Source organism: Sitophilus oryzae, unplaced genomic scaffold (assembly GCF_002938485.1).
Source record: "Sitophilus oryzae breed Bouriz unplaced genomic scaffold, Soryzae_2.0 scaffold_1801_pilon_pilon, whole genome shotgun sequence".
NCBI lineage: Eukaryota > Metazoa > Arthropoda > Insecta > Coleoptera > Curculionidae > Sitophilus > Sitophilus oryzae.
In genome coordinates this window covers 721,745-749,582 of record NW_022146504.1, presented here as the reverse complement: position 1 = coordinate 749,582, position 27,838 = coordinate 721,745, and the positions used below count along the sequence as shown (strand labels likewise).

Sequence of the window (27,838 nt, the reverse complement as noted above, 5' to 3'; positions counted from 1 at the left end):
AGTTACGTATTGCTTATTCGAAACAAATTCCAAAATTTTATGAAATACTAACAGTGCTACCCTGTATACTGAAATTATGTCCACTCTGTATATTCAAAATATAACCATACCTGTATATTTAAATCAAAATCGAAACGTCAACAAAAAATGTAGTCAGAAATACGTATCAAGTCATTTATCCGGGTTTCAAATAGATAAACAAACACCCTCAAGAATTTATAAAACAAAAAAAATTGCTGTTGAACTGAAACCATTAGAATTCAATTACAGAAACAATGAAAACAAAATTTCAAAACTATAGTCTTTGCCTTATAGAAAATTTATCTGAGCCTAACAAAAATTATTTTACAAAGTCTACCAAATAAGTGAAGCAAATTAAACTAAATTGAGCCAATTAAACTAAGTCGAGCCAATTAAACCAAGTAAAGCCCCACGTGACAGGGCCGTCATATTATTTATTCTTCTATTTGTGTGACGACTTTTCTGTCATCACTCAAACAGAAAGAAAAAGGTATCCGTAGCTCAGGGTTAGAGGAGAGCTTGGTTCGTAGGTAAGGCTTCTGACCTGTGGTGACTTAATAATGTTGTTAAATAATAAATGAAAGTAATAATGTATAGGCTGCAAAGATTCTAAAATTGATGTTAAGTATTCAAATAGTAATGGTCAAAGACAGTAAAAGGGCGCCACTTACTTTGTATGAAAAGGTAAAGTAAGAAACCAGTAAGAAAATTTGATCATGAAATAGCTAAATAAAATAATCAACAGCAATAAGGGTCTATTATGTTCATATAGAATAAAAGTCAGATATAACTATCCAACGTTGAACATTTATTTAAAAACGAACACAATCATCAATCAGTTTAAAACCCAGTTTCAATTATCCCAATGAAATCGCTAGTTACTTTAAGTAAACTCAAATTTAGTTAAAGTTCTCTCCAGTATACTATACTACGTAATATATAAACAAGTGAAATTTATGTAAGTACCAATACGATGATGTTTCGAAACAAGTCGTGTACAATAACCCTCAAAAATGAATCCGTGTTAGCGATTCTCAAATAAAAGATCATACTGAAGTAAAACGCACCGTTATGACAAAAGCATGACTTATAATGTAACTAAAAGGTGTAATTTTGACTATAATATATGGAATAAATGACAACAAATTACAGAGATATTCAAAATATTGTCTCAAAGTAAAAAATTTAGGGAATACCTTTTGTGTTGAACTTAGAACTTATCTGTATTTTTTTTTTATTTTGTGACGTAGTGAACAGGTAGGCAGGCAGTCTCAGACTAACGGAAGTGGATGTAGACTCCTCGATAGTAGCAGGAGTCTTCGATATCAGTAGAATAAATGTAGAGTCATAAATACTGTCTCAAAAGTGGTTACTCATATGCCAATTACTTATACGTCAATTTCTTATACGCCAGTTACTCTATATAAAAAACTCAAATACCAAAAATAACTTACGGTCTGAAAATCAGCTGTACACATTCCAAAAATATAGCCAAACTATATGCTGATCAAAACCAGTAATGCACAATCAAACATTATCAAGATAAATAAAAAACGAGAATAACTGAAATAAAACTTAGTTAGACATGGCGATACAAAATGGTAGATACACTTACTGTGATCTTATTCCAGAAAAAGGCCAAAAAATACGAACTAGGCTCTGAACAGTATATTTTACAGGATTTCAAATCTCCACTTTTGGATACCCGTGCCTAACTGTTAGGAAAAGTGTTTCAGAAAGCCCTTTTTCTCTGAGATTCGTCGGAAGCTGAACCACGCGTCTTTTTCTGATCTCAATCTCTCGAAAAAAGCCTCCTTCCTCCTTTTCGCAAAACGGAAGTCTTCGAATTGACAGGTCATATGACCAAAGGCAATTAAGTGAACTCTATCGTCTATACTGAATGAAATTTGTTTTTATGGAAAGGAACCGCTACCTGTACTGAATGAAGTTTAACATCTAGCGAATAGATGGCGCCAGCAATATTAAAATTTGGAATTTTATAAAAAAGAAAAATAAAAACGCTACAAATAACAAATATTGTAATATTTGAGGGCATTTTCACCCTCTTGGAATCGAGAAACCCTCCTTATGGAATCTCTACACCCACAGTCAATCCGTTTGGTTAAAATCATCAGCTTTAAACGTCAAGCAGTTTAAGCAGAATCGTGATTACTCAATGGTCATATTTTTATGAAACACCCTGTATAAATTTTTAAAAATCTTGTAACATGTAAAACAACAAAATAAAATATAGGTTTTTTAAGAGCTTTTCCGAAAAACTCATCGGTTTTAAATAAAAAATATTCTAATATTTGGTGGGTGGTTTCAATTCCCTTGAATTAAGTTTCGAAAAATCCTCTTTATCGAACCTCTACACCCTAAAGTCAATCTGTTTTCCAAAATCGTCTTTTTACGTCAAGCGCTTTAAGCAGGATTGTGATCAATCAATGACCAGATTTTTTCGAAACACCCTGTAAAAAAAAAAAAAAAAAATCTTAAATTATAAAAACAAAACAACATATACGTGTTAAGCGTTTTTTCGGAAACTTGACCGTTTTTTAAATAAAAAATATTGTAATATTTGAGGGATGGTTTCACCCCTTGGAACTGAATTTCGAAAATTTCTTCCTTTCGAACCTCTACACCCTAGAATCAACCTATGCCAAAAATTGAGCTTCTTACGTTGAGGGGTTTGAGCAGGATCGTGATTAATCAGTGAGTCGGAAGTCACTTAATTTTATATATTAGTAGGTATAGATTTTGCAATGTATCAAAAAATTGAAAAAAAAAAACTAATGAAATTAAAATCATCTCTATTTGATTCCGAACTACAAAATTCCCTCTCTATTTTCTACACGAAGGAGGCGTGGCTTATTAGTAAACGAATGGAGGTTACTTTGCTGGTCCGCTGTAAAATTCGCCTATATGACAAATCTAACGGAAAAATTTGCCTGGCCAAAGCCATTTGCGCATTCGCCAAAATGTAATTTTCACATTTGCATTGTTTGTCGCATCTGTTTAGGTTAGTCTGTGGTTTGGCTAAACAGGATGGACACGGTGGAGTACGATATTGGCGAGTCTGAATATTTATAAAAATTTGCAAAGTAAAATATGTTGGAAAAATAATTAATCCATACATATATAAAAGCTCAAAGGGTTTTTTTGTTGCGTCCATCCCGCCGAAACCGCTCTACCACCTTCTTTTTTAAAATGAAAGGCATATATGTCTAGATTTGTTATAAAGTATTTTTATAGTGCTTAATGGCTATTTCTTTGTGTAAAACCACTAAATACTAAAACATACCTGAAACACACCTACACACAATACCTCCAGAAATAAATTATTTGTCATTGTCAGTGGTGTGTCAGTTAGATTATATATTACGTTTTTAGATATTTAGAGTGAGTTCATGCCGCCAGCTTTACATATATAAATATTAGCACAAAGATTCGTTTAAACGACATTAGTGAATTAGCTACACAAAGCGATCCTAGGAAATTCATCCTCTTAGAGAGTAAAATTATCTCGAAACGGTTTGTTGTATGAAAATTCTTTACTATTTGGTCTAGAAGAATGAAATCCTACAAAAAAAGAATTAGAAGAAATTTTTTAAATTCATCAACCAAATGGGTAAAGTTAGTAAAATTTATATAAAACTTGGTGACCTCTGGATTATACACACATAAAATTGGTACAAAGGTAAAGCGAATTTATGAAATTTATACCCTTAGGGGAGTAGAATAGGGAATGAATGTTTGCTGTACGAAAATGTAATATTATAACATTATAAACCAGACAGTATAAATTTTATACAAGGGTTTATTTAGTGACATCATAACGAATTATATCTTCCTCAATTATCATCCTTCAAAGAATAAAATAACCTATAAAGAGAGTATTAGTGCTCTTAATAAATAAAAAAAGATGAAAAATAAAAAAACATCTATGATAAATAAATTATAAAAAAAAACTTAAAAAAATCATTTTAAAATCAATGCATGAACGATTCGAGGTGTAACGCAAACGTAGTCGCGAGAAAAAGTTAGTAATTTATTAAATTATTTTATTTAACTCATTAATTTCATTGAAAAGGAATTTTTGTAATTCGCCACTATATTAGTTAAAAACCAAGAAACTCATATCAAATTTAGTTTTGGGATTTTTGACTTATATTTTTACAAAAATCTGAACACATTTTAAAAGAAAAAAGGTTTTGATAATATTTGTGTAGATTGACCACAAGTTGTATAACATAAATTTCTACGACCGGTCTACCTAGTGGTCTGCAGCATCGCCTTGTGGTGCAAACGTGGACCTGTTAATCTGTGACGTGACGCACAACAGCCAAGAAAACAGAAGCGTGGCTATGAATTTAGTAATTTAAAAAAAGTCTTTAGATACAGTAGTAGGTATTAAAAAGTTTTGTGTTTAAATGGGTTTGCCTTTAACAGTTAAAAATTATATCGTAAAGTGTAATTTTCCGTAAGAATTCTTTTTTTGCTTGCTTGTTTTACGGATAGGTGCGATCGCATAATTATTATTGATAATGTTTTATTTAATTTTAACATTACTACTTTTTCAGTGAATCTTTAAATCTGTTGTTTTTTGTTAAGTTAGTTATTTAAACATATGTATGTAATACACTCATATTAACACTAATCATATTTTTACGTTTTTATTCATCATTTTCAATGCCCCCCCGGTTGCATCTTTGTAAAGGACTGTGAATTTTTTGTAAAATTTTATGAATTTTGATATCAAACACTTTATACCCAACATTAACCGTCTTTGACAATAAAAATATTTAAAATATTTGAAGGAATAAATGTCAACAATCAAACAGTGAGACAATTTATTTTCCTCGGTCAAAAAACTAATAATCTGAATATCGTATATTATAAATACTGCTGCTAAAACTCTATAAGGTGTGTATTTATAAAAATATATCTCATATTTTAGTGATATCGTTGATATTAATAATATGTCATATAATGAAAAAAAAACGGCGCCACGTTGGCTTCGAAACGACGATCGATGACATACTGATTTTTTATCAAAGTGTGGCAATATGACCATGGCCAGATATATTTTTTTACATTACTTAGCGTTTAAAGACAGGCTACTGGTTAAAAACTAGAAAATATACGCTGTAAAATTAAATCTTAAATAATTTAAAAACGAATTATTTTAGGTATAGGGACATATATAATCAAAAATTAACGAATGAACCTTTGCACTAGTAAAATATAAAAAGTAAGTTTCCATTTGAAAAAAAAATTATTCATGATAATTTTTTAATAACTCAATTCTATGACCACTACGGCCAATATTATAATTATTATATGACATTGGGGAACAATCTAATTTTTGAAATAGATAGCCACATACCTTTTCTTTATGTCACAGTAGCTGTGGTTATCACTAAATTTGACGTTTAGACTATACAATTTTTTTTGACATACAGTTTTTTTCCTCCAAAAATTTTAAATATTTTTTTTTCCTCAAAAGCGGTTAATATTAGGTATAAAGTGCTTGATATAAAAATTCATAAATTGTTATATATGAGAATTTAAATATGTAATAAAAAATGGAGGCACCTATTTAAAATAAGAAAGTTGTTGTGAACTTCCGATATTTCCGGAAATGCCGCCATATTAAGAATATTTTTAATGAATAGATCTCATTGATGTGCAAAAAATCACCTATCTAAATATTGTAGTTCTCGAGAAACTTCTAACAACTTCTAATGTACTGTTGCGAGCCGGTGTGGACTCGACCTAACCTCACAATATGGCCCGCCCTCGGATGACCTTAACATCGCATAGACACCGCAATGATTCATTCGTTCGAGAAGAATCGAGACCCACTAGAATGGACTAGTACATACGAGAACATTCGAAAACCTTCTCTATGCGCCTAACGATCTATGGACTATTCTAGATTTCTTTTGCTGTAGGTATAAAAGCCGGCGGCAGTGGCCTAGAGAGGGCAGTTATAAATATACCAGTGCAGTTGACGCGCTAAAATTCAAAATAAATTCTTAGTCATAAATCGTTTGTAAATAGTTCTATAAGTCTTTTATCGTTATTGTTTTTGTTAATTAGTGTTAAATAAATAGTGTTTAAATAAATTGTGACTTTCTATCCACACGGAACCGACGAAAAACGTAACAATTGGTGTCAAGTGTGGCGTGTGTGATAGACTAAAAAAAAAATAAATAAGACTGAAAATGGCTTCGAAAAAATTGTTGAAGGACTTGAAAGTGTCGGAATTAAAATGCATACTGGAAGAGAGAGAATGTGAGACAGATGGGAAAAAAAGCATTTTACAAGCAAGACTAAGAGATGTTCTGATCGAGGAAGGTGAGGATCCTGACACATTTTGTTTTGAGTTAGAAGGTGATCTTGACTCGTCATTGAAGAATTTGCAAGAAAATTTAAACGACAATTTGAACAGTAAGATAATTAATTTAGAAGAAAGTTTGAATACTAAAATCAATACATTAGAAGATAAGATCATCGAAAATTCTAAAGATATACAGGCCAGCTTTAATAATAAAATACAGGAATTAGAAGAAAAGATAATAGATACACAAGACAAAATAACTGAGATTGAGGAAGATGTAAATAGATTAATCGAAATTTTGAAAGAACAAATAGCGAAGTCAAATTCACCAAAATGTCAAGAAACATCGGAGGGACCGAAACTAGTCGAAAATAGGTATACCTCAAAATCAGTTATGAAACCTCCGCAGTTTGACGGAAAAACCGCTTGGGCCAACTACTTTTGCCAATTTGAAGCCGCTGCGAGAGCAAACGGCTGGACAATCGCTGAAAAACTACCGCTTTGACTATCGCACTGCGGGGAGATGCGACTGATATCCTGCAGACACTGTCACCATCGGAACAGGGAGATTATCAGCAATTGGTACGACATTTAGAAATGAGGTACGGCCAAGCTCATTTGGAACATGTCTATCATTCCCAGCTAAAAAATCGCATTCAAAAGGCAAATGAGTCTCTGCAGGAGTTTGAAGCCGATGTAGCCCGTCTCGTTCGCCTTGCGTACCCTGCTACGCCCGAGAATGTTATGGAGCGGTTGGCAGTACAGGCATTCTCCGATGGCTTACGTGACAACGAGACAAGACAAGCGCTTCTCCTAGCCCACCCAACGCACTTGGTGGATGCTTTAGCACGTGCCCTAGAATTCGAGGCCGCGAAACAAAGTCCTCGGTCTTTAGGAAGAGTACGGGCCATCGACGAATGTTCCGACGAATCCGTGGAAGGGATTGTTCGGAAAGTAATGGACCAGTACATGGGCAAGAAGGGACCGATTCGTTGCTGGAACTGCGGACAGGTAGGACACGTGCGAAGCCGTTGTAAGGAGAAGACGAAGAACCGGCTTCGTCGAGGTCGGAAAACTACTAAGGGTCGAAATGAAGGGGCACACGTCGACCTGTACCCAACATGCCCCAACCAAAACTGCTCAAGTCGCCTCGCTACAACACAAATTCAACAGCATTTTTGTGGATGGTTTTGTTGATGGAGAGTTCCGGACCATGCTGTTGGATACAGGTGCGACGAAAACTATCATCAGACCGGACATTCTTAAAACATCGAAAAAAGTTAAAACAACACAATGGCGACTACGTACAGCTACAGGAAGCTCCGCTCTCATCCATGGAGAGGTAGATCTTAATTTTGTTATCGGAAGCACCTGTTTTAATCATCGAGTGTTAGTAGCAGACATCGAAGATGAACTTATTTTCGGAATGGACATCATGACCACTAGAGGTTTTGAGCTAAACCTCAAACAAGGAATTTTGAAAATAAATGAAGAAGAAGTGGTTCTGCATCGAAAATGTGAGGAGACGCTTCGCGTGGTCGTAGCAGAAGATGTTTCGATCCCTGAGCGCTGAGTAGGTATTAGGATACCTTTGCCCAAGGTCAACCCCCATTTTTTCCCTAAATTTAGGGAAATTTTACCGTCCATAGCGCCCCACCCCATGTAAATCTTATAACATGGGTTATATGTAATTTCCCTAAATCTTCTGATTTTTAGATTTGGCAACGTTGCATTTTGCTATGCATCCGGCAACACTGTACGTAGACGCCGAACGCCATCTAACGTCTACCTCCGGAACTACCGCGCGCCACTTATCGGGTAGCTCAAGCGTTATAATGATGGTAACTGTAATTTGGGATGCATGACGTCATCCGCCTGACGTCATTTAAATTTATTTTTAATAAAAAAGTTCGGTGTAGGGTTTGAACCACGGACCTGTCGATCGCCAAGCTAACGCCTTAATCAACACGACCACAAACGTATTTAAAATTATTTGTAGGTATGTCTATATGAGGGCCCCAAATTAAAGCTGTCTCAAAGGTATAGATCACGTAATGAACGACGTTCGTACACAAGTCAAATACCATATATGAGCGCCATTCACCATATGCCATACACCTAGCCCTGCGTACCGGGGGACCCACTAAAAATTTATTAGCACCATTGATTTATCAAAAATAAAAGCAGAATATTTACTTACCAAAACTAGCTATAGGGGCGCAGCACCAGCAGTACCAACGGCGTAAGGTAAGTACCTAAACTATTTCTAGGTTGTGGGAGCAGCATACGTGTTGTCGCGACGACCACCGCTTAAAGACTGATACAAAAATAAATGTAGTTCTTATTTAAAAGTTTTTATAACAATATTGTTGAAGGTTGAGTTCTTCGGTAAACATTGGTTGTTATCGTAAACGCGTCAAAATCAACGTGCCCTTAAACACGTACCAGATACCCTTTGTAAAAACGTATTGATTTAAGAATTTATTAAAATTAACTAATAAGCGCAAGCATAAATCCAATGATACAATTTAGGTAAACAAAGTTGACTTCGGCAAATATCGGCTGATATCGTAAGGTGCGGTACTGTCCTTTGTCGCGCACGCACAATTATTATTTAACAAAAATAGTAATAAAATATATATACGCATGGCTAAATGATTTATTATAAAACATAACGATTAATTTAAGAGTATTAAACCAAAAGACTTTACTTTACTAAAAGACTAAACATCAAATATTGGCGCCAAAATCAACAGGGTGTGGTGCGCAAGCCCCAACAGAAAAATTACAGCAAGTACTTAACGCTATAAGAATAAAATTTAGAGATGACTAAAAGCAAACAGCTCTGAGAATCTAACCCAACAGAAAAAATATGTACAAGTACTTAACGCTATAAGAATAAAATTTGGAGATGAGATTAAAAAACAAACAGTTCTGAGAATCTATCAACAAAAATAATTTAAAAAAGTATTAAGTCAAACGTCAATTAGGTGTAAGCGCAAGCTCCAACAGAAAATTTTTTAAAAATACAAGGACAATAGCCCATCGTTTAACTTCGGTAAACAGCGGCTGTCAAACGTCAAAATCAACGCGCCAAAATCAATAGGGTGTGGCAGAACTATCGAAATTTTCACACAAGTCCGAAACAAACAGAAAAAAATTAAAATCTAATGCAAAACATAACGATTAATTTAAGAGTATTAAATTAAAACAAAGATCAAACGTCAAACACTGGCGCTAAAATTACTAGGTGTGGCGCGCAAGCTCCAAAATAAATAGAAAAATCTAATGCAAAACATAGTGATTAATTAATTAATTTAAAAGTATTAAGTCAAATGCCAACTAGGTGTAAGCGCAGACTCCAAAATAAACAGAAAAATTTAAAAATATGTACAAGTACTTAACGCTATAAGAATAAAATTTGGAGATGAGATTAAAAAGCAAACAGTTCTGAGAATCTATCAACAAAAATAATTTAAAAAAGTATTAAGTCAAACGTCAATTAGGTGTAAGCGCAAGCTCCAACAGAAAATTTTTTAAAAATATATACAAGGACAATAGCCCATCGTTTAACTTCGGTAAACATCGTTATCAAACGTCAAAATCAGCGCGCCAAAATCAATAGGGTGTGGCGGCGGCAAAAATAAACAGAAAAATTACAACAACAAGTACGCCCTTTATGCCTTTGTAATGTAAAAAACTTTAATATTTATCGAAACGAAGAAAATTAATTTAAGAGTATTAAATCAAAAAACAAAGCGTATTACTAAAAATACGTACTTACGAGGTTTATATGTATTATTATTCAGTCACTCAACACATACACTTACACCCTTTTTCTTCTTCAATAGCCCTTTTCACTAAACGCACTGAAAATACACAATAAATTTCTTGATGCAGTACCGTTAAAAGTGAGAAACAAACTGAACCCACAACGGCTGGTCATATGGTGCAATAATTGAAAAGGATGTGACGTTGAGAGAGATCTAAAATAGAATTTGTTTTTACGCTAGGTGTGTGTGAATCAGCTGAAGGAAGTATGACGGCGGATACTACCATATAGTATTTTCTTTATCGCAAACATAAAAATATTTATAGTTACAGGGCGTTTAAAATATACTTACGTTAAAAATATGTAAATGTGAAATTATAATTACACAATGTTGCGCAACACCTGTATCATCCTTCCTTTTGCACACGTCACTACAGCTGTCAAGGTATAAAAAGGGCGACACACCGAGCTCAAATCAGTTCTCATCGAGACTTTGCAGGTGTCACATCGTAGTACCAGCAGCGTTTAACATAACCTCAAAAATGGAAAAATTTATTGTAGTGAAAGATTCCATGAAAAAAGTTCCGCGTTTCGGTCTTACTGGCCGTAAAGTGGAATTCAAAATTAAACCGATCCCGGAGGGCGAGGATCCCATGAAGTGGGTGAAGGGGGCTGTAGAAGACATTTTGCAGAAAGGGACCGAGGGCGTAGCCCCAAATGATCAAGTGGGGCTCAGTTTTTGCTCCAAAGACTTTACACGCGGTGATGGCTGGATGAATTTTAAAACGGCTAGTGAAGTAACTTTTGACGATGCATGGAAGACAATATCTTCCATATATCAATCTAACAGCACCGGACTAAACACCGAGACTTTCTGTCTCGGTGTTACAGCCGTGAAAATGCCGGTTGGGCAAGGTCGTGGGGTCAAATATAACAGTTTCCACGAAGAGTGTGGGATGCGGAAGGGGATTGCCACCATAAATAATAAAGATAATTTGTGCCTTCCTAGGGCCTTGGTTGTGGCTATTGCGCACGCTGATAAGGATCCTATTTACAATAAGATAAGAAAGGACACAGGAAAAATCCAAACGGAGAAGGCCAGGGTTCTAGTGGAGGCTGCACGCGTTGTTATACCGGTAGAGGGGGCAGGCATCCCCGAAATCCAGGCCTTCCAACAACATCTGGTAGACTACCAAATTATAGTCTATCAGTACGGATCCAAGGGCAGGGATCTGGTATATAAAGGCGAGGAGAAACCCAAGAAACTCCATTTGCTGTATCACGAAGGACATTACAATGTCATAACATCATTGACGGCGGCGTTTTGTTGTGGTTATTATTGTGAAGAGTGTAATATTCCTTACAATAGTAAAAAAGACCATAGATGTGGCGGTACATGCGCGGGGTGTCAACAATCTCCAGCATGCCCTACAGACAATATGAAAATCAAGTGCCCCGAGTGTTTGCGTTCGTTCAGAGGACCTCGATGTTTCGAGAACCATAAGAAGGTTGGATCATACGGCAAAGGTTCGGTATGCGAAAGTGTTAGGAAATGCCCGGCGTGCCTTATAGTTGTAAAAGCAGACAGACCACATACTTGTGGCGAGAAGTTCTGTACGATTTGCAAGAAACATCAGCCGCAGCCGCACCATTGTTATATGCAGCAGGATACAGGGTGTCCCAGTATGAAGAACATATTGTTTATTTTTTATGATTTGGAAACAAGACAGGAGAAGAAGCTGGAAGACGGTAGTTTACTTCATGAACCTAACTTATGCGTTAATAGAAAGGTTTGCGACAGTTGTATTGACAAGAACAATAATGTTGTGTGCCAAAAGTGTGGGGAAAGACAAAAAGTGATTAAAGACAGCGCTATACCGGTATTATTAAGGGATATTTTAGTACTTAGGAAACAGTTCAAGGATGTGGTGGTGCTAGCACATAACGGCGGAGGGTTTGACCATCAATTTATCCTGGACTATATTCTCCAGCAAACAGATCTAACACCTGAACTTATCACCCGAGGTACCAAGTTAGTTCTCATGTCTGTGGGCAACGTTAAATTCCTCGACTCCCTTAATTATTTCCCCATGGCCCTATCCAAATTACCTAAAGCATTCGGATTGACAGAGTTGAAGAAAGGATATTTTCCCCATCTATTTAACACCGTAGGACATCAAAAGTATGTTGGACCAATGCCCTCTATTGAATATTATGATCCCGACAATATGAAGGTTGAAGATAGGGAAAAGTTCATTAAATGGTACGAGGAACGTGTAGCGGAGAACTACATGTTCGATTTTGAGAAAGAGTTTGTTGAATATTGTGTATCTGATGTCGACATTCTCACGCAAGCCTGCCTCAAATTCAGAAAACTCATGATAGACGAGGGGAACGTGTGTCCGTTTACAGAAGCCTCAACATTACCCAGTGCTTGCAACAAGATTTTCCGCCGCAATTTCCTCCAGCCCGAAACTATAGGTATCATTCCTAAAAACGGGTACAGGTTATGCGATAACCAAAGTAAGATCGCGCTCCAGTGGTTATTGTGGGAGGAGAAAGAAAGAGGAGTTGAAATCATACATGCCGCAAAGCAGCAGGAAAGTATTGTCGCGGGATGTAAAGTAGATGGGTTCTGTGAAAAATCAAAACAAGTGTTTGAGTTTCACGGTTGTTATTACCATGGGTGCCCTAGATGTTACAAGTACGAGCGCCAGGTACCGCTGAAAGACGACCCTACACAAACATTGGATTCCCGGTACGAAAATACGGTTACTAAAACTCAACATTTAATAGACCAAGGGTACGAGGTGATTGAAATGTGGGAGTGCGATTTCCGGCGCAATATGAACGATGAAATCAGACAATATACCGAAGACCATCCTTTACTCGTAAACTTACCACTAAATCCGCGCGACGCTTTTTACGGGGGCCGTACGGAAAATATGAAAACCTATTACAAGTGCCGGGACGGAGAACAAATCAAATACGTCGACGTTTGTTCGCTTTACCCGTGGGTGAACAAGTACGGAAAGTACCCCGTAGGACATCCGGAAGTTATCGTCGGTAATGAAAAGTGTAGTAAACTTAATCTGCTTGAAACAGACGGACTGATTAAATGCAGAATTCTTCCACCTCAGCAGCTGATCCATCCCGTATTGCCGGTAAAACTGAACGATAAACTCATGTTCGTGTTGTGTTACACGTGCGGTAAAACAGGGGCCAGAGAGTGTAGTCATAGCGATGAAGAAAGGGCAATTAACGGAACATGGGTTATTGACGAAGTGGTGAAGTCGGTTGAGAAAGGGTACCTTATACTAGATATTCAGGAAATCTGGAAATATAAAGTCACACAATATAATCCGGAGACAAAAGAAGGGGGTTTATTCAATGGATACATCAGCAAATTTCTAAAAATAAAACAAGAATCGTCAGGCTGGCCCTCATATTGTACAACACCACAATCCAAAGACCAATACGTACGTGAATATTTGGCAAGGGAAGGTGTTACGCTAGATCCCCAAAAGGTGGCTGTAAACCCGGGCCTCAGGCAGCTTGGAAAAGCTGTTATCACATCGTTTTGGGGCAAGTTAGGACAGAGGGAAAATCAGGGAAAGACGTCTATTGTGAATAGGCCAGAAGCCCTGTTTTCTATGCTAACTAACCCTGCAACAGATGTCAACTCCATACTGTCTGTGAACGACGATACTTTACTGGTAAATTGGTCGTTTAAAGATGAAGCGTACGATGTTTTACCAACAGTAAATGTATGTTTAGCCGCATACACCACGGCCCAAGCCCGCCTGAAATTATATAGCTACCTGGAAAAAGTTGGTGATAATGCTATTTACACGGACACGGATAGCGTTATTTACCTATCGAAGACCGGGCAAGAAGATATTCGGCTTGGAAATTTCCTTGGTGAAATGACTGACGAGCTGGAGGGGTATGGCGAGGGCAGCTACATTGATGAGTTTGTATCGGGAGGACCTAAGAATTACACATATAAGGTATATTCTCCTAAGACCGGGGAATATTCCATAACGTGCAAGGTTAAAGGTCTCTCCCTAAACTACAACGCCTCTCAAACCGTGAATTTTGAAACCATAAAATCCATGGTTTTAACAGAAGAAGAGCCCGAACCTGTACCAATAATCTACAAACAGATACGGAGAACCGGGGATCACAAAGTTATGACTACACAACTGACTAAACTATACAGACCGTTGTCGACCAAACGGAAATTCGACGAGCAAGGTGGTTCATTACCGTTCGGGTTTAAAAAAGCTAGACACTGAGAAAAACTGTATTTAGTTCATACTTTTAGTTATAATATGTTTTAGTTTTGTAAATGTAGTATTTTGTAGTTATAATAATTGTACTGTAATTTATACTATCACGTATATTATTAATATATTTTTATACAGGCTGTATTTGTATGTTACTATACAGGTTGTACTTATATAAACCTATATTAGATTTCAGTTAAGTTCTAATTGTTTTATCATTAAAATATGTAGGGTTTAAACCTTATACATGTCATGTAGAAAATTATGTTTTTATATTTTATTTGTACTAACACACATTATATACTTTTGTTATATTTTTTATACATGGTGTATAGAAAATAATGTTACTTTTAACGTATGTTTACTATGCACAAGTTGTACTTATATATTAGACTTAGGTTCTTTAGTTAGACGTTGTAGATAAACATTATCATTTTATAGCACCACGTATATTTTATACATAGTGTATAGAAAATAATGTTACTTTTAACGTATGTTTACTATACAAGTTGTACTTATACATTAGATTTAGGTTCTTCTGTTAACCACTGTAGATAAACATTATCATTTTATACTATCACGTATATTTTATACATAGAGTGTATAGAAAATAATGTAACATAAACACGAATGTTATTAGGATAATTATATATATTTATAAAATAGTCTGGCGCATTCGTCACAACAGCAAAATACTTTTATTATCTGTCTTTTAGTAAAAGTAGGGCTCTAGAGACGACACAGATAAACATTTATACTAACACTTATAAAGCTTCGTTGTAATGTTTGTACTAATACGTTTTTATCAATAAAGAATTATTAAGCAAACCTTTTTCTTTATATATATCCTTCAACCTAAGCATAGAAAACCTGAGAGATGTGAGAGGTCTTTATTTTAAAAAAAGATAACAAGTAATGTTTTCTTATACGTGGGGACCTGTAATGATGATTAGCTCCGCTATTAACTATTTCTAATAGATGGCACTACTCATACCTCTAACATACGGCTCTAACAGAGAATTTATTAAAAAACACACGGTGAGAACCACAGCGTTCAGCCAGTCACCATTTCCTTTCAAAAACCAAAACATCCGGTAGATGACTACTTTGTCTAACCACATGATGCAAATTGATCTAATTCTAGAAAAATATGATATCATACCGGAAACTGCAAAGTCCGATTAAAAATAATATCGACTGCAAACTCTGATAAGGAATAAATATTGCACAATGTGTTTTTCACCGTCATACCGGAAACCGCAAAGACTGATTACTACTTTTTTATTCTACATGTATTACCACCAAGTTTGATTTATTTTTACTTAAATATTCATCGCTAAAACCGGGCGGTGATTTCATCACGTATTACTTTTACACCATATATGCTTTTTTTCACACCGTATATATTCAAAAAATATTTTTATGTAATTATTTATTTTTCCACACTATATTTTCTGTTAAATTACCCCGTAGCATAGTTAATTATTTTTTTTTAAACTATCGGTAAAGGAGCTTGCGCTAGTGGATTTTAAAAATATGTACCTAAGCCAACGTTAGACAATCAGGGTCCGTTGAAGCGGTTCAATCAGGTAAACGAGCCGTTCCAATCAGATCTGTTGCAATCAGGGCCGTTCCAATCAGGGCCGTTCCAATCAGATCTGTGTTGCTTTCCTGTTGCTTTACTCTAGTGTTCCTGTTGCTTTACTGTAGTGTTCCTGTTGCTTTACTGTTGTGTTGGGTATAAATACTACATATTCTTATGAAAGGTATCATTAGTACGTCATCGGTCATGGAACGACAACGCTGTAGGTTAAAACTCCTGGATATACCAAACCAAAATATATTTGGTATTAGAAGAGCGAACAAACGTCTGCTTATTGGTAACGAACCAGTTAAAGTTCAATATGATGATGGGTATCTAGCGATTAAAGATGAAAAATTTGAATTGACGAGCGGATTATTGAACCTTCTTACTCAATCGCATCCTACTGAGTACTCCGAAATAGATTTAGAGAATTATAAGTTTATACTGTTATTGACAAACGCACATAGACGTCAGTTTAATCAGGATAAACACATTAATTCAAGCAAGAGCTGGAAATATGTAAATATTATTTCTAAACTATTTCCACCGGCAAGGAAGAAAGGCGAAAGAAAACGTACTGTGAAACAACAACAAGGAAATCAGGATATAAACGAACAAGTCTTAAACAATAGTTCTCCTGCTCTGGAATACTATGATATAAACGAACAAGTCTTAAACAATAGTTCTCCTCCTCTGGAATACGACGACATTAATGAACTGGTTGATAGACTATATGTATTGGATCAGACCCAAGGGAAAAAAGAGGATATTTTCAAGATTTTAAGGGAGCTTGAGCGTTTAGAAGTGGTATATAGACCCTAAACCTGTATATAGGGTGGTTAACAAACTACTTACATTCAGTTGACAGCCTAATCTTGTCTGAACAACATGTACGTTATTTTAGCGATAGTGTCAGCGGTTGCTGTGCTTATTCACCCTACAAGTGGTAAGGAGCTAACACAAGAAGAAGCCCAGACTTTCTTACGATTTCACGGATATTTTCATAATAACGAATCAGCAGACGTCCAGAACCTAGAATCATTGACGGAGGGTTTAAGCGAATTTCAGACTATATATAATCTGCCAGAGGATGGAACATTGAACCCCCAAACCGTTTCTTTTATACAGAGGTATTGGTGTGGAACTCCTGATAATTACTATACCCTTCGTAATAGCAAACAAGGAAAATGGAATACTAATAGGTATTCTAAGATGGACAGTTTACCCTCCATCAACCGCATATCTTCCACATAGACAAAAATATGTAGGAATAACGAGACAGGCTTTCGAAATGTGGTCTGTCAATAGCAATTTGCAGTTTGAGTATGTTAACCCGTACTCGAAAAAATATTTCTGTAAATATAGTGATTTCATTTACGGAAGCAAACCATACTTTTTACATATATTTTTCCAATTTAATGTCCACGACCGAGGAAGTTCACATACAAAAAAGTTTAAGTTGGTATTTGGATGAGGAACCGGTCCCGGAAGGCGCTACAAGTCTGTTGAGAGTTTTAACACATGAAATAGGTCACGTCCTTGGTATAGCGCATTCTACAAACTACGAATCTATAATGTACCCGTCTTTGGTGTTTGAAAACACAACGAAACTATCGCAAGATGATATATTGGCAATTCAAGAGTTATACGGTTCCAAACCGGCAGTGAGAACTACGGTGAGAACCATGAAGACAACAAAAACGATGCCTACAACAACCACGAAGACAACGACAACTGTCCCAACGCCGAACACGCAAGGAATCAATTTAAAAGTTCCAAAATTATGTGATTTAAATTCTAAGATGTCAAATACCTCGTTTCTAATTGTGAATAATAAGCTCTATTTGTTTTATAAAAAGTACGTGTGGATGTTAAATTTAAACACTAGGAAAATTCAAGATACACCGCTTGTAATAACTGATTGGTTAACATTTTTACATAAACCTTTTGAAAAAATATCGGGTATTTATCAAAAACCAGATAACGAAGTTGTATTATTCAGTGAAAGTATGATTTATATTTTCGAATACGCCTCGTTTAGGTTGCTTAAACGCGAGCATTATAATGTTCTTATGAAGAATTATCCAGCCGTACGAGGTGTCGTCAATTCGTACCGTGGTAAAACGTACTGATTTTTCGATAATAATATGTTTAGCGAAATTGATGATTGTCGGTTTTTACCTAAAAGCACCGCTCTCATAACTGAGCAATTTACAGGAGTGCCTAGTAAAATAGACTCTGTATTTCGGTACACCGATGGCATAATTTATTTCCTTTATAATGGGCATTATTATGATTATGATGAATTTTCCAATAGTTTAAAAGTAACCGGTAAACTTAGCTTGGATTTCTTTGGAATATCTTGTCCGAATATTAGTATATTAGAGAAACTAAAAGTATTGTTAAATAAAATTATAACTCAAAATATTGTATAAGGTTATTTTATATAATTATATTATGTTTCCTAAATAAATGTAATTAAAATTATTTCTCGTTTTATTTTTTAGTAGAAAACAAAGGAAAGTTAACCGCATAAATAACATCTAAATCGTTTAAAATCAGTTTTTCCAACCCTAGAAAAATATATCAGCACCACCACTACGAATTTAATTTTTATGTAAAAAAGGTTGACTTACCAGATAGACACACAAAACTACAATGTTTTTGCAATACGTTTATCTGTTTATTATTAATTCATTGGTGTGTGCTGATTGGTTGCTAATTATAGAAAAATATGTAGCGTCGTACGTTATTGGTTGGTATTTTTTTGGCGCGAACTGAAGAGCGGTTGACGCTTGGTGATTGGTTGTAAGGGGAATTTTTAACTATAAAAGGAGCTGTTTTTTTTCGTAAAGGCATATAGTTTTCAAAAACAAGTGTTAATACTCTCGAAACTTCTCCTAGTATAGTGTTGAGATGGCCCAGCAACAACAACAACAAGAAAACGCTCTGCTAGTCAGTTCCGGTATAAAAGAAGAAAAAATTTTGAAACCCAACCTTATGGTGTTAAATGTACTATATCCAATCATGGATATTGAAAATATTGAAGGGAAATATGGTAAACAAACTAAAGTTAATTTAAAAAGTGGAATGGTGGTGTACCTCCCCAAACGAATGACCCTTGACGATGAATATATTGAAAGTATTTATCCCAAGCAAAAGGCTCTCGTATGTAGGGGCCATAAATATGTGGAAAAGTTTAATGTTTCCACCCCTCTATTAGAAATTGTAGAAGATTGGGGGCAGTGGTAAGTACATTTTCTTTAATTCTATGCTTAAATTTAATAAAACTCTATCTTTTGTTTCAGAAGTATTAAAGCCTGGCCAGAGAGTACGCAATTTTGTTATAAGTGCAAACGCTATTTTTGTTTCTGCGAAGAGTCCTGGGAGCACACATTTATATTGTGAAAAATACACGTTCATTATTATGCTCCGAAACTATGTTTGACTCACCGTAGTAGTAATGTTTTTTATATCCAAATTTTGTAAAACTTTCAACTTAAATGACTAACTTTAAATTTTTTTGTAACTTTAATTTTGTATTATTATCCTAAAGTAATCCTAGCAACACGGCAAAATTTTGTTCTCTCTCGGTATATAAATATTATTTTTTGTTTTTTTTTTGTTTTATATTCAAATGACTTTAAACTGTTTGTCTCTAAGAACTTAAATGTTGTAACTCTCACTGCTAGGCGTTTAAATAAAAACTATTTTTAAAAACTTTGTATTTTTTTCTGAAATAAAAATTATTTTTTAATTTTTTTTGTTTTATATTCAAATGACTTTAAACTGTTTGTCTCTAAGAACTTAAATGTTGTAACTCTCACTGCTAGGCTTTTAAATAAACACTATTTTTAAAAACTTTGTATTTTTTTTTCTGAAATAAAAATTATGGGTGTGTTATGTAAAAGAAAACACGTTAATATCTTTTTCATCTCTTTATTTTTTTTATTATGAAAAAGTTTTATATTGTTAGACCCTTTTAAAAAATATATGTAATAAATTAAAAACTGAAAAAGTTTTATATGTTAGACCCTTTTAAAAATATATGTAATAAATTAAAAATAGATATTTATGAGTAAGGTCTTGGAAAATCATTAAAATTTTATATGTTAGGTCATTTTAAAAATATATATATATATATATATATATATATATATATATATATATATATATATATATATATATATATATATATATATATATATATATATATATATATATATATATATATATATATATATATATATATATATATATATATATATATATATATATATATATATATATATATATATATATATATATATATTTAAAATGATCTAACATATAAAATTTTAATGATTTTCCAAGACCTTACTCATAAATATCTATTTTTAATTTATTACATATATTTATATTTTTAATTTATTACATATCATTTTAAATATATATATATATATATATATATATATATATATATATATATATATATATATATATATATATATATATATATATATATATATATATATATATATATATATATATATATATATATATATATATATATATATATATATATATATATATATATATATATATATATATATAATATGTAATAAATTAAATAAAGAAAAAAAAATATTAAAAACTTACATGATGGTGGCGATGGCATTTTTTACAAAATAATAAACGTTTTTAGAAAATATCCTCTCTTTTATAACAAACCCCACGTCTATTTTTATGATAAAAAAAAAACTTTGATAAGGATGCATATGTGTTCGATCATTTCCTATTACCACGTCTTTTTTTTAAACTGCACATTGTCTGCAAAAATTATTTCTGTCTCTGATAGCATAATGGATACATTATGTACTATTTTGCGCGAAGAGCGGGTTTTTGTGTATAATTGGTGTTTTCATGTGTTTACCCCTACAGAACTATAAACACATTCGCATTTTAGAAAATGCGTCTGGTGTTTGAAAACATTTAGAAAGATGCGGTCGTATAAACGGCATAAATGTAAATTTGCATTAAAACGTTTATATGTTCGTATTGTTAGATCTGTGCTCGTGCTGCCTACTCCTACTAATTTGTTTGGAGCAAATGAGTGTGTGAATGTGTCCCAGCAATGTGACTAATACCTTATCGTTGGTGCTGGGTTTAAGGTTGTTTTTATAAGTCTACACCATAAAAATTTGAAAGTAGTCTCTCTCTCATGTTTATTCTTATAAAAGCAATCAACTAAATTAGCTACACCCTGTATATATTAATTTTATTCTACACACCTCGTATATTAACCTTATTCTACACACCTCGTATATTAATTTTATTGTTTATAAAATAAATATTGTTTTTTAATTCCAAGAACTGGTGTTATCAGTTGTTTCCTGTTGTCCTTCACATTATATTTTTAGCTACAAAATCATCAGTTTGTTTCTCACTTTTAACGGTACTGCATCAAGAAATTTATTGTGTATTTTCAGTGCGTTTAGTGAAAAGGGCTATTGAAGAAGAAAAAGGGTGTAAGTGTATGTGTTGAGTGACTGAATAATAATACATATAAACCTCGTAAGTACGTATTTTTAGTAATACGCTTTGTTTTTTGATTTAATACTCTTAAATTAATTTTCTTCGTTTCGATAAATATTAAAGTTTTTTACATTACAAAGGCATAAAGGGCGTACTTGTTGTTGTAATTTTTCTGTTTATTTTGCCGCCGCCACACCTCTATTGATTTTGGCGCGCTGATTTTGACGTTTGATAACGATGTTTACCGAAGTTAAACGATGGGCTATTGTCCTTGTATATATTTTTAAAAATTTTCTGTTGGAGCTTGCGCTACACCTAATTGACGTTTGACTTAATACTTTTTAAATTATTTTTGTTGATAGATTCTCAGAACTGTTTGCTTTTTAATCTCATCTCCAAATTTTATTCTTATAGCGTTAAGTACTTGTACATATTTTTAAATTTTTCTGTTTATTTTGGAGTCTGCGCTTACACCTAGTTGACATTTGACTTAATACTTTTAAATTAATTAATTAATCACTATGTTTTGCATTAGATTTTTCTATTTATTTTGGAGCTTGCGCGCCACACCTAGTAATTTTAGCGCCAGTGTTTGACGTTTGATCTTTGTTTTAATTTAATACTCTTAAATTAATCGTTATGTTTTGCATTAGATTTTTAATTTTTTTTCTGTTTGTTTCGGACTTGTGTGAAAATTTAGATAGTTCTGCCACACCCTATTGATTTTGGTGCGTTGATTTTGACGTTTGACAGCCGCTGTTTACCGAAGTTAAACGATGGGCTATTGTCCTTGTATTTTTAAAAAATTTCTGTTGGAGCTTGCGCTTACACCTAATTGACGTTTGACTTAATACTTTTTTAAATTATTTTTGTTGATAGATTCTCAGAACTGTTTGCTTTTTAATCTCATCTCCAAATTTTATTCTTATAGCGTTAAGTACTTGTACATATTTTTCTGTTGGGTTAGATTCTCAGAGCTGTTTGCTTTTAGTCATCTCTAAATTTTATTCTTATAGCGTTAAGTACTTGCTGTAATTTTTCTGTTGGGGCTTGCGCACCACACCCTGTTGATTTTGGCGCCAATATTTGATGTTTAATCTTTTAGTAAAGTAAAGTCTTTTGGTTTAATACTCTTAAATTAATCGTTATGTTTTCTAATAAATCATTTAGCCATGCGTATATATATTTTATTACTATTTTTGTTAAATAATAATTGTGCGTGCGCGACAAAGGACAGTACCGCACCTTACGATATCAGCCGATATTTGCCGAAGTCAACTTTGTTTACCTAAATTGTATCATTGGATTTATGCTTGCACTTATTAGTTAATTTTAATAAATTCTTAAATCAATGCGTTTTTACAAAGGGTATCTGGTACGTGTTTAAGGGCACGTTGATTTTGACGCGTTTACGATAACAACCGATGTTTACCGAAGAACTCAACCTTCAACAATATTGTTATAAAAACTTTTAAATAAGAACTACATTTATTTTTGTATCAGTCTTTAAGCGGTGGTCGTCGCAACAACACGTATGCTGCTGCTGCTGCTCCCACAACCTAGAAATAGTTTAGGTACTTACCTTACGCCGTTGGTACTGCTGGTGCTGCGCCCCTATAGCTAGTTTGTGGTAAGTAAATATTCTGCTTTTATTTTTGATAAATCAATGGTGCTAATAAATTTGGGGGCCCCCGGGGCGCAGGGCTAGGTGTATGGCATATGGTGAATGGCGCTCGTATATGGTATTTGACTTGTGTACGAACGTCGTTCATTAGGTGATCTATACCTTTGAGACAACTTTAAATTGGGGCCCTCATATAGACATACCTACAATTAATTTTAAATACGTTTGTGGTCGTGTTGATTAAGGCGTTAGCTTGGCGATCGACAGGTCCGTGGTTCAAACCCTACACCGAACTTTTTTATTAAAATAAATTTAAATGACGTCAGGCGGATGACGTCATGCATCCCAAATTACAGTTACCATCATTATAACGCTTGAGCTACCCGATAGGTGGCGCGCGGTAGTTCCGGAGGTAGACGTTAGATGGCGTTCGGCGTCTACGTACAGTGTTGCCGGATGCATAGCAAAATGCAACGTTGCCAAATCTAAAAATCAGAAGATTTAGGGAAATTACATATAACCCATGTTATAAGATTTACATGGGGTGGGGCGCTATGGACGGTAAAATTTCCCTAAATTTAGGGAAAAAATGGGGGTTGACCTTGGGCAAAGGTATCCTAATACCTACTGCGCTGTGAGATATTTTTGGATGGTTGCCTAGAAGGTAAAATGAATAATGGGAGTATTATTCTGTTAGAGCCAAGGAACCATGACAGCGAAATAGGACGAGGGAACGCTGCTGGAAAAGCCCTGCTACGAGCGAAGAAAACTGTACCGGTGAGAGAAATGAACACGAATTATTATTCTGTATCCTTGAAGAAGGGAACCCTCTTAGGGTACTGTTGTTCGGTCTCCTCAGTCGTTCGAAGCGTGGAAGTCTCCAAAGTTTCGACTTCAAAAATTCCGGACAAAATGGTGAAGGAATTAGTAAACGTTAATGGATTATCTCCCGAAAATAGTAGAAAATTGAGAAACCTGATAATCAAGTATCAAGATGTGTTTGATAAAGGAAAAGCAGGACAGAGAGGTCGTACCAATTTAGTACAACATAAAATTGATACAGGAGATGCGCGACCAATCAAACAAAATCCGAGAAGACTTCCGCTCGCCAAACGTGAAGAAGCTGATAAAATCCTTCGAGAAATGAAAGAAGAAGATGTCATCGAACCATCTAACAGCCCGTGGACATCGCCGGTAGTACTAGTAAAGAAGAAAGACGGTACCACCAGATTCTGTGTTGATTATCGGCAGCTCAATAATGTTACCAAGAAGGATAGTTATCCCCTGCCGAGGATAGACGATACTCTAGACACGCTGGCGGGGTTAACGATATTCTCTACGTTAGATCTGAAAAGTGGATATTGGCAAGTCGACATGGCGCCGAAAGATAGAGAGAAGACAGCGTTCTCGGTGGGCTCCGGACTGTGGCAATTTACCGTCATGCCTTTTGGATTGTGCAACGCGCCAGCTACCTTTGAGAGACTAATGGAGTCTGTGTTAAAGGGACTATCCTGGACTACCTGTTTAGTGTACCTGGATGACATCATAGTGGTGGGGAAATCCTTTGACCATCATCTGAAGAATTTGGAAGAAGTTTTCAAGCGACTAGGGAGTTCTGGTTTGAAACTTAGCCCCAAGAAATGTCATCTGTGTCAAGAAAAGGTACACTACTTGGGCCATGTAGTCTCCTCCCAAGGAGTTGCGGTAGATCCACAGAAGACCAAGACAGTGGAAGAGTGGCCGATACCTAAAGATAAACATGAACTACGAAGCTTTTTGGGACTATGCACATACTATCGACGCTATGTACAGGGGTTTCGCCACCATCGCAAAACCATTGATCAGACTTACCGAAGGCGAGAGAGGCGTTTCTCTTGGGATCAGATTCTGACGAGGCATTCCGAACATTGAAGAAGGCCCTGACTAGTGCGCCCATACTTAGCTACCCCCTTGGCAACGGAAACTTTATATTGGATACCGACGCTGGCAATGTTGGATTAGGCGCTGTTCTGTCTCAAATCCAGGATGGTCAAGAAAAAGTAATTGGTTATTTTAGTAAGACCTTGTCAAAACTGGAAAGGAACTACTGCGTGACCAGACGAGAATTACTAGCCGTAGTTAAAGCAGTGGAACACTTCTACAAGTATCTCTATGGAAGAAAGTTCTTGTTAAGAACAGACCATGCTGCTTTGAAATGGCTGTTGCAGTTTAAGAATCCTGAAGGGCAGGTAGCTAGATGGATCGAACGATTACAAGAATTTGACTTCGACACAGAACATCGAGCTGGGGCAATCCATCGAAATGCCGGCGCACTTTCCAGAAGACCTTGCGATAAGGACTGTAAGCATTGTTCCCGAGCAGAAGAGAAAGAAGCGAAACTCGTAAGAACAACTGTGGTTAATGATACTTGGCAACCCGAAGATCTTGCAAATGACCAAACCAGTGACCCAGAATTAGGTTTAGTAATTAACTAGAAAAATGCAGACCTAAGACCAACGTGGGAAGAAGTTTGCAGATATTCGCCGAACGTAAAGTCGTACTGGGCTCAGTGGAATTCCTTGGTAATAGATAACGGACTACTTCGCCGTGTGATCGAGAGACCGGAGGGACAAGAAGAGAGAAGGCAGATCGTCATTCCAAAGAAGAGGATCCCGGAAGTCTTGGAGGAAGTTCACAATGGAACCAGCGGTGGACATCTCGGTGTTACCAAGACACTTGCAAGCTGCGGGAACGGTTCTATTGGGTGAACTGCAAAGGAGATGTGAGGAAATGGTGCAAGAAATGTGACGTTTGCGCCGCCATCAATGGACCACAAAAGCGCGGTAAAGCCCCAATGCGCCAGTACAATGTAGGCAGTCCCTTCGAACGAATAGCGATCGACGTGGTTGGTCCTTTCCCAGAGTCGAACGATGTCAACAAATATATTGTGGTAGTAATGGATTACTCCGCAAATGGGTCGAGGCCTACGCGTTGCCAAATCAAGAAGCGTCCACGATTGCTGATGCCCTTGTTAAAGAATGGATCTGCAGGTTTGGTGTTCCCATGGAGCTTCATTCAGATCAGGGAAGAAACTTTGAGTCCAATCTGTTCCAAGGCGTCTGTGAAGTCCTGAACATCCGCAAGACCAGGACGACTGCTCTACATCCACAATCCGATGGGATGGTTGAACGCATGAACAGAACTATCAACCGTTATCTGGCCAAAGTAGTCTCTGACCACCAAAGAGACTGGGACAAATTTCTTCACCTGTTCCTGTTGGCCTACCGTTCATCCGTCCAAGAATCTACAGGGCAAACTCCAGCCAGCATCGTTATGGGACGGGAAGTGCGCCTACCCTGTGATCTGAAATTTGGTTGCCGACCGGGAGAAGAAGTCGCCGGAGAAGATTATGTCCACACACTACGTCAAAGGATGGACGACATTCATCAGAGAGTCCGCCTAAATATTCAAAGTGCTAGTGACCGAATGAAGGAACACTACGACATTCAAGCTGAGCATGGAGGATACCAACCAGGGAAGTTGGTGTGGCTATATAACCCGCAGAGACGTCGTGGGTTATCTCCGAAGCTACAATCCTCGTGGGAAGGGCCATACGAAGTCATGGATAGAATTAATGACGTCGTATACCGTATCAGAAAATTGCCAAAAGGAAAACCGAGGGTAGTCCATTTCAACCGTTTGAGCCCCTACCAAGGCGAAATAGAAGATCGTGCTGGGACCGTGAGAACCTGCAGCTTTGATCCCCCTGATTCGGAGATGTCCTTTGACGATTTCATGGCCCGATACAACAGCAGTGAGAAGGCTCGCTATGGTGTAACCAAAGAAGATCAACGAGACCTCTTTTCCGTGCCTCCTGATTATTCGCTCGCTCATTGTGTGGCTCGAGATTTGCGGATGTCCAGAGGAATCGCTGCGACGTTCAATGAGAAGTTTGGGCGTGTCGGAGAACTACGCCGACAGGATCCAGAGGTTGGAAGCGTCTTGAGGCTAACCGACAATGCACATGGTCAAGCAAGGCACATCTTCTACCTGGTCACCAAGGAATGGTCCCCGAGTAAGCCGACTTATCTCAATCTATGGAAGACCCTGATTGAACTGAGAGAAGCCCTGCTAAACAACAACATTGCACGATTAGCCATTCCGAAGCTGGCGTGTGGACTCGATGGTTTGAGTTGGCGTACAATCCGGAACATGATTGAAGTCTTGTTCAGATTTACGGGAATCGAGATCCTCGTTTGCTGCTACAACCCAAAGCTGAGATCGGGAGAGAAAACTGTAGACTGCTATTTCTACCAGACTTCGCAATGTACCAGGGGCCAGCTTTGCAAATACCTTCATTCACCGTATACATCTCGGGACGAGCATGTGCCTAAGAAGGGGGCAGTGTTGCGAGCCGGTGTGGACTCGACCTAACCTCACAATATGGCCCGCCCTCGGATGACCTTAACATCGCATAGACACCGCAATGATTCATTCGTTCGAGAAGAATCGAGACCCACTAGAATGGACTAGTACATACGAGAACATTCGAAAACCTTCTATGCGCCTAACGATCTATGGAATATTCTAGATTTCTTTTGCTGTAGGTATAAAAGCCGGCGGCAGTGGCCTAGAGAGGGCAGTTATAAATATACCAGTGCAGTTGACGCGCTAAAATTCAAAATAAATTCTTAGTTATAAATCGTTT

General features: G+C 36.0%; 2 protein-coding genes across 2 annotated transcripts; both read left to right on the top strand.

The window, feature by feature from the left end:
• Positions 1 to 10,681: 10,681 nt before the first annotated feature.
• LOC115882961 lies at positions 10,682 to 14,437 on the top strand. The gene has a single exon (XM_030901230.1). It carries the CDS (start codon positions 10,682 to 10,684, stop codon positions 14,435 to 14,437), a length of 3,756 nt encoding a protein of 1,251 aa, XP_030757090.1.
• Positions 14,438 to 17,431: 2,994 nt separating this feature from the next.
• On the top strand, positions 17,432 to 18,145 carry LOC115882960 (hatching enzyme-like). The gene has a single exon (XM_030901229.1). The coding sequence runs from the start codon at positions 17,432 to 17,434 to the stop codon at positions 18,143 to 18,145; it is 714 nt and encodes a 237-aa protein (XP_030757089.1).
• Positions 18,146 to 27,838: the final 9,693 nt, after the last annotated feature.

Excerpts from the sequence above, each read along its gene's own strand:
- LOC115882961 (XM_030901230.1), top strand. The coding sequence starts at position 10,682 with ATGGAAAAATTTATTGTAGTGAAAGATTCCATGAAAAAAGTTCCGCGT.
- LOC115882960 (XM_030901229.1), top strand. The coding sequence starts at position 17,432 with ATGTCCACGACCGAGGAAGTTCACATACAAAAAAGTTTAAGTTGGTAT.